Source organism: Rhinoraja longicauda, chromosome 28 (genome assembly GCF_053455715.1).
Source record: "Rhinoraja longicauda isolate Sanriku21f chromosome 28, sRhiLon1.1, whole genome shotgun sequence".
Classification (NCBI taxonomy): Eukaryota; Metazoa; Chordata; class Chondrichthyes; order Rajiformes; family Arhynchobatidae; genus Rhinoraja; species Rhinoraja longicauda.
Window position 1 is genome coordinate 11,400,636 of NC_135980.1, and position 7,727 is coordinate 11,408,362.

Here is a 7,727-nt window from a genome sequence, read left to right on the forward strand (position 1 = left end):
TAGTATTTAACTAAGTGATAGTGGCACCTTGGGGTGTTAACGCTCAAAATTACTGTACCCATATAAACATTTGGTGAAATGTATCTGCTTTCTTTCACAACCCTGTAAATGCACACAATAATGAGTTGAGTTATTTAGCTCGCAGCACAGTAGTACAAAACAACTTGCGATCCCACTGCAGTTGACTTGGACTGACTATACAACGTAGGACAGAGGGAATGCGGGCGTGCAACATTTTGGAGTGTTCAGGTTGCTGCTTTTGGTAACCATGGAGTTTAGAATATTCGTCTGATAATCCAAGGCAGACACTTTAGGTGGATCTTTTTGAAGAGAAAGGAGTGTTCCTGGTTTGCTGTTAACTCCCCTCCCTCAACTAATACCGGCAAAGGATATATTCATTGTCAAGAGTGTTTTATTGTCATGTGTCCCGAAACGGAACAATGGAACTTTTACTTGCAGCAGCACAAGAGATATGTAAATATAATACTCTGTAAACACGATAAAAACAAAGTTCAGTATATAACAAGCAATAATAGCGCAAAGACAAAATGGTTCCCCCATGTCTATGTAGTTCAGAGCTGAGTTGGAGGTTGTCATGTTTAACAGCCTGATGGTTGTTTGGGAAGAAGCTGCAACAAAACACAGGCATTCGTTTTCGGGCTCCTGTACCTTCTTCCCCATGGTAAGAGTAAAGTGAAAGCGTGGCCAACATGACGTGGGTCCTAATGATGCTGGCTGCCTTTTTGAGGCAGTGGTTCCTGCAGATTTCTTTGATGTCGGGAGGTCAGTACCCCTGATAGACTGGACGGTATTCGCTACTTTTTGCAATCTTCTTTGTGCCTGAGCATTCGAGTTGCTGAACCAGGCTGTGATGCAAGCAGTTAATATGTTCTCCCCTATCCACCTTTAGAAGTTCTAGAGTGTATTTGTCGACGTGCCAAATCTCCTCAATCTTCTAAGGAAGTGGAGCTGTTGATGGACTTCCTTTAGGAAGGCATCAATGTACTAGGTCCAGGACAGATCTTCAGAGATATGCACGCCCAGGAATATGAGGTTTCGGAGTTGAGCACCTTTATGATGGAGTGTGTGCATTTCTTTTAATCTTTATCTATATTTTATTCCCTTTAGCTTTTTTCTTTGTGAGAAGGGAGGTGACTTTAATCTTGACTGACAAAATACTGATCAAATCGGCCATTAGCTTTACAAACAGTGTGATTTTACTTTCAATTGACTGCATGTAAACTGGCAGCTGATCTAATTGTATTTGTTTAGATTACAATTGCTTGCTTCCCTATCTTTTCCAAACTTCCTACTGTCGAAAAGGGGCATTCAAGTTGGGGACCAGCTTGGTAACACTGAGATGCTTCATGTGCTCACTGTGCATAAAACAACACTTAAAAGCTGCTTTTTGGTGTTCATTTCCATTACTCTTACCTTTTAGGTATTGTGGAGGAAGATGCTGAAAGTGGAGAACTGATTCATCGGAAGCTGGACACACTCACACGATCAGCAACTAAGACATTGCTTAAGCCAGGTGAGCATAATAGTTGTACTAGTTTATTTTGATAATGGGTCAGTGTTGCCTCTGAGAAGACAAAGGTTTGATGGCATTGGGCCTGCACTCGCTGGAGTTTAAAAAGATGAGAGGGGACTTCCTTGAAACTTACAGAATAGAGAAAGGCTTGGATAGAGTGGATGTGGAGAGGATGTTTCCACCAGTGGGAGTCTAGGACTAAAGCTCATAGCCTCAGAATTAAAGGATATTCCTTTAGGAAGATGAGGAGGAATTTCTTTAGTCAGAGGGTGGTGAATCTGTGGAATTCTTTGCCACAGAAGGCTGTGGAGGCCATGTCAATGGATATTTTTGAGGCAGAGATAGACGGATTCTTGATTAGTATCAGGGGTTATGGGGAGAAGGCAGGAGAATGGGGTTAGGAGGGAGAGATAGATTAGCCGTGATTGAATGGCAGAGTAGACTTGATGGGCCGAAAGACCTAATTCTGTTCCTATCACTTATGACCTTAAAAGTAATTCTGATCATAGAGAAACTAAGATAATGGACAAAGACTTTTAAACTTGAGTTGTTCCAGATTAGAGAAGATACCTCTGAGGAACAAATGTGTGCAAAGGAAATCTGCCATTTGGGGGGGGGGTGCAGAACCTGGGGCCACAGCCCAAGAATAAAGGGGAGGCCATTTAAAACTGAGATGAGAAAAAACTTTTTCACCCAGAGAGTTATGAATTTGTGGAATTCTCTGCCACAGAAGGCAGTAGAGGCCAAGATATTGTGTTTAAATATCTAGTTTAATACAAAGCCAGTGCCCTTTAATTTCCCAAAATTGACCCAAATGTGCTTAATAGCAGTGCTTCATATCTTGCATCAGAATAGATTTCTATTCATCAGGAAATGCCTGTTTTTCTAAGCTTTTCCTTTGGAACAAGAAGAGTTTGGAGCCCCATCTCGTGGACACATCATTCTTCTCTTTGGCGAAAGCAGGTGATAGGGGGAGAGACTGAAGGAACATTCTTAAGTGCTGGAAATCTGTGGTTTAACCCCCCCCCCCCCGGAAACATGTTGGAAACACACACTGGGTCATGCAGCATCTTTGGAACGAGAAACAGTGAACATTTCCGGTCTGGGACAGGCCAGCCTAAAATAGCAAACCCACCTCCTGTCAGTGCAGAAATCTGATAATTATTCCTTCTTTCCAATTGTATTCTACTGGTGATTGGTGACAAGAATATTTGTGTGATTAGAGCAAAGTCCGACAATTAATTATACAGATACTGTGTTGATTTATACAATTAACCTTTGGTCCTTGGACCTTGTATGGTGCTGTGTCTTCTTGATCGAATGGATATGAACGTCAGCAATCTCAGCTATGTCTACTAAGAATTAGATTTTAGGGGGCACAGGATGACTCATCAACTTATTCTCTATCAAGAGGGCGTGCAGCGTAGGTTTACTAGGTTAATTCCCGGAATGGCGGGACTGTCATATGTTGAAAGACTGGAATGGCTAGGCGTGTATACACTTGAATTTAGAAGGATGAGAGGGGATCTTATCGAAACATATAAGATTATTAAGGGGTTGGACACGTTAGAGGCAGGAAACATGTTCCCAATGTTGGGGGAGTCCAGAACCAGGGGCCACAGTTTAAGAATAAGGGGTAGGCCATTTAGAACTGAGATGAGGAAAAACTTTTTCAGTCAGAGAGTTGTGAATCTGTGGAAGGCAGTGGAGGCCAATTCTCTGAATGCATTCAAGAGAGAGCTGGATAGAGCTCTTAAGGATAGCGGAGTCAGGGGGTATGGGGAGAAGGCAGGAACGGGGTACTGATTGAGAATGATCAGCCATGATCACATTGAATGGCGGTGCTGGCTCAAAGGGCCGAATGGCATCCTCCTGCACCTATTGTCTATTGTCTATATGAAGGTTTTGCATATAACAAATCTTTGAATGTGGCATGGCAGGTTTGGTAAGGTGCACAGCGTTTGCTTTTCTTTAAAAGCAGAGATAAGATGCATAACTTTGTACAGTAAAAAGGGTTGGTCATCAAATGACAAAGATTTAAGATAACTTTGCGTTTATGAAAAATGCAATTGTACCACATTTTCTTCATTGTTAAGAACTAGACTAGAGGGTGGAGGAAGCAGATTGGTTGATTACTATAAGAAGTGACATGACATACCTGAAAAGGAGTAACTGGCAGGACCATGAGAGGAGGAAATTGGGATTAATTATAAAGCTCCTTCAAAGAGCTCTCCCAGACACCAGGGAAGGAATGGTCTATTATATTACCATGTGGTTTTCTAAAGGCTTGTGTTGTTTATCACCCTGCATATTAAAATATACATATTTTAATTTTAAAATAAAAATAAAAACAGCAAGTGGGATAAGTATAGATAGGCATGATGGTTGCCATAGACACGGTGGGCTGAGAAGGCTGTTACTATATTGTATAACACGATGACTTTAACACTGCACATCGTGTATGTGTATGTGACAAATAAATTCGACTTGACTTGACTTTTGCTGTTCTTCCCTTTAGAAATTAAGAAGCTAAATCAAGCCAACATGCAAAGTAAGTTGAAAATAAGGATAAGCAAAGTCAATAAAATGATCTAACTCTAATGTGGGGTAATGTCGAGCTCCTTCTTCGATAGTTATGTGATTTGAATTCCAGAAGTTCGCAAAGTGGGGATAGCTGATGTAAACCTTTCGTATTTCCGCCAACAGTTGTTAACCCAGTAACTTTGACCACACCCTTGAGCATAATATCTTCAAAATGAGCTTAAACCTTTATTAAATAGCCCCACCCTGTTTTTCCATTCTATGTACACCAAGTAGAAATTGTTTTACAATTGCATCCAAATTAATTTTACCATTCCCACCCTCTTAAATACAGAAAATCTAGGAACCTAGAAGTTGTAGATTGGGAAATAAACAAAACCATAGTCGCTGCTAAACTGGATGATCTATTGTTTTTTAAAAAAAGGAATTCTGCCCTATCCCATAGGATTATGGGGTCATGCAGATGAAAATGCAGAAACGGGCACTTTAACTCACTAAGTCCATGCCAACTATCAACCATCTATTTCCACTCATTCTAATCACTGCAAAGCAGAGAGAGAAGAATTTTGGGGGCGGCCCAGTGGAAGAGTTGCTGCCTTTCAGCGCCAGAGTCCCGGGTTCAATCCTGACTCTGGGTGCTATCTACACGGTGTTTGTACGTTCCTCCTGTGACCGCATGGGTTTTCTCCGGGTGCCCTGGTTTCTTCCCACATTCCAAACATGCAAGCTTTGCAGCTTAATTGGCTTCTCCACATTTCCCCTAGTGTGTCGGATAGTGCTAAACTGCAGCGTGATCACTGGTTGGCATTGGACTCAGTGGGCCGAAGGGCCTGTTCCACACTGTATCTCTGATGTCTTTTTAAAAAAAGCAAAAAAAAAAGCACATGGTCACAGGGCAAAAATGCAAATTCCACACAGCACCCTTGTCATGATTGAACCTGGCTCTCTGACGCGGTGAGGCAGTGGTTCAACAAACTGCCTCACTATGCTGCATTAATATGGTGATGAGCTGGGATTTATCTGACGTTCTTCCTGCTAGTAGCTCGGACGGGAAATGTAGTAAAACACTGACAATCTGGCACACAGGATTTTGGCAGTGCCAGATGGGCAGATGCCCCAAACTATTTGATTTCACTCCGATTCATACAAACAAATTTTAGAATGCTATGGAGAAAGCTAAGGTTATTTTTCAGTGAACCAGACGAGTTTAAGGGAAGAATGTAGTAACAAGGAACTGCAGATGCTGGTTTACAAAAAAAGAGACAAAGTGCAGGACAGGCAGCATTCCTGATGATGGGTGACGTTTCGGGTTGGGACACTTCTTCAGACTGAAGGGAACCAGGGCCCTAGTGAGTTGAAGGACAGCAGGGGTCAGGATTGGACAGCTGTTTCTCTGTTTATCACTGTATTCTTGGGGAACATGTAAATGAACTGAACTTTTCATCCCGTACAAAATTGGATTTGTCATGATCTCAGACCATTGAAGTATCTGGAATTGTAGATGCTCTGCAAGTAATTATGTTGCCCTTTAACAATTAATAAATATAAATAATGTGCAGTGTCACTCGAAAAGACACTGCTTCAAACAAAAGGAGACATTGACTAAGAACACCATGGATGGGCAGTTTTCATGAACACCTGGTTTTTGTTTCTTTTGCAGGAATCGTTAAGGTAGAACTACGAGCACATCTAAAAATTGATCCACCAGCAATGTCTCGTCAGCCCATCAATCTTCCTGGATTAACTTACGGTAAGTGGAAAGGACGGGCAATGTGGGCATTGGGATATCCTTCTTTGTGACATCCTACCAAGATCTTATTGTGGCAAGTGTGCAGAGCTTCACCTGCCAGGGATACGTGCTGGAGAATTTGAGGATGGTTAATGAATTCCACAGGATTTCCTGTCAGTGAAATTAGTCGATGGAACCTCCTGAAAGCCCTTAACCTCCCCTCTCAAATTTCAGCTGCTTAAGATTCATGAACCACAATGTGGCCAATAACACTGAAAATCCCAACCTAACTTAAGGGGTGGCACAATGGTACAGCTGGTGAAGCCCGAGTTTGAGTGCTGCCTGCGAGGAGTCTGCACGTTCTTTGTGTCCGTATGGGGTTCCAGGAGCTCCCATTTCCTCCCGTACCCCAAGATGCCTGGTTTGGTAGGTTAACTGACCACTGAGTTCTTTACTCGTGTGTAATAGAAGAATTTGTGAACACTTAGTGGGAAGGCAAGATGACTAAAATGGGACTGGCACAGAATTAGTGCAAATGGGCGCTTAATGGTTGTCTGGGACTCGGTGGGCTGAAGGACCTGTTAACGTGAGGCGTGACTGATGCCAGTGAGTTAGCTGATATTACAGTGCACATTTCAACATCCTTGTACAATAATTACACGCTCGTCACCATTATTACCACTCTTGATGTCCTATCATTAAATAGTTTGTGCCTCTTACGATTTTGAGCATAAAACATTTAAATATCGTTATATATACTTTTCTCTTAAAAAAACAACAGGTTTTAGTAGAGATCTGGGCTTCTCTGAACTGTTTGTTGTAGTGTGCATGCCATTAAAGCAAAGGGAAAACCCCTCAAAGGCTGGAGTTGTACTGGATCGCTGTTTTTTCTAAACAAAGGTGGTTGTTTAGAGATACAGCAATCGCCCCGTTCGCTAACACTATCCTACACACTGGGGACAATTTGCAATTATTACCGAAGTCAATTAGCCTACCAAACCATAGGTCTTTGGAGTGTGGGAGGAAACCAAAGCACCCGGAGAAAACCCACAAACTCCTGCAATGTCATCTTATTCAAAGACTTTACTCAAAGTAGATTTGGGCATATTTGTCCATTTCTTAATACCACATTTGTCTCTGCATTCGTCAAAAAATTTAAAAAAAGAGGGGAAATCACAATTTTTTTTTTAACCATTTCTCCACCAGATGTCAACAAAAAGTTGCAGCAGAGAAGGCCAGCGATGAGTGAATGAGTGACTTCCTGAAGGTCCATTTTCTTTTGTGAATCAGAGGAGCACCGGGTGAAGAATTTGAATAAGGGCATTATAGGTGACATGCCTGAGCATGTGGTGTTTCAATTTGAAAAACTGACTCTCGTTCAATGATAAAACCTCTTTGTAAAAGCTGTACATTTAATCTTGATTCTGATTGATGCACGGTTTGATCATTTGTATTCGTGGTACTTCTCGTTTAATGATTGTTGTATCAATACTGATTTAACTGAGAAGTATGCTATATTGCAGTATATTTCCTAAAGTGCCAGGCATGAATGAGATGAGATGCCCAACCTGGACTGTAAACAGAGAGAGAAAAATGTTGAGGTTAACAAATCAAGTTTCCCTGCTCCACAAACACCTACTGCACACGACCAGATTCCCACATTAAACTTTTCATTGATGCCTGTTAACATAGAGAAGATCTATTCTTTTTCAGGGATTAAATGCTATCAAATCAACAGAATTTGAAACGAGGGAATCAGTCTTGACGTGTATATAATGTAGGATGTAAAGGGAGGATTGGTATTGAGGGGGGAGGGGGTAGAGAAGGAGTGAGAGGGATCTGGAGGGGCATTGATGCTCCAAGGGAAATTTGCAAAAACTGTGCGAAGGGAGATGGAAAAAATTAAGAATCCATGACAAGTGT

At 41.7% G+C, this 7,727-nt stretch overlaps 1 protein-coding gene across 1 annotated transcript in view; it reads left to right on the top strand.

Annotated features, from left to right (window-relative positions):
• Positions 1-7,477, top strand: part of LOC144607190 (signal-transducing adaptor protein 1-like) — a 28,099-nt gene extending 20,622 nt beyond the window's left edge. The window contains exons 9-12 of the mRNA XM_078423867.1: positions 1,442-1,534; positions 4,053-4,085; positions 5,736-5,825; positions 7,011-7,477. Of these exons, the coding sequence (XP_078279993.1) occupies positions 1,442-1,534; positions 4,053-4,085; positions 5,736-5,825; positions 7,011-7,057 (263 nt within the window). The 3' untranslated portion in view covers positions 7,058-7,477. The remainder of the gene's footprint in view (positions 1-1,441; positions 1,535-4,052; positions 4,086-5,735; positions 5,826-7,010) is intronic.
• Positions 7,478-7,727: the final 250 nt, after the last annotated feature.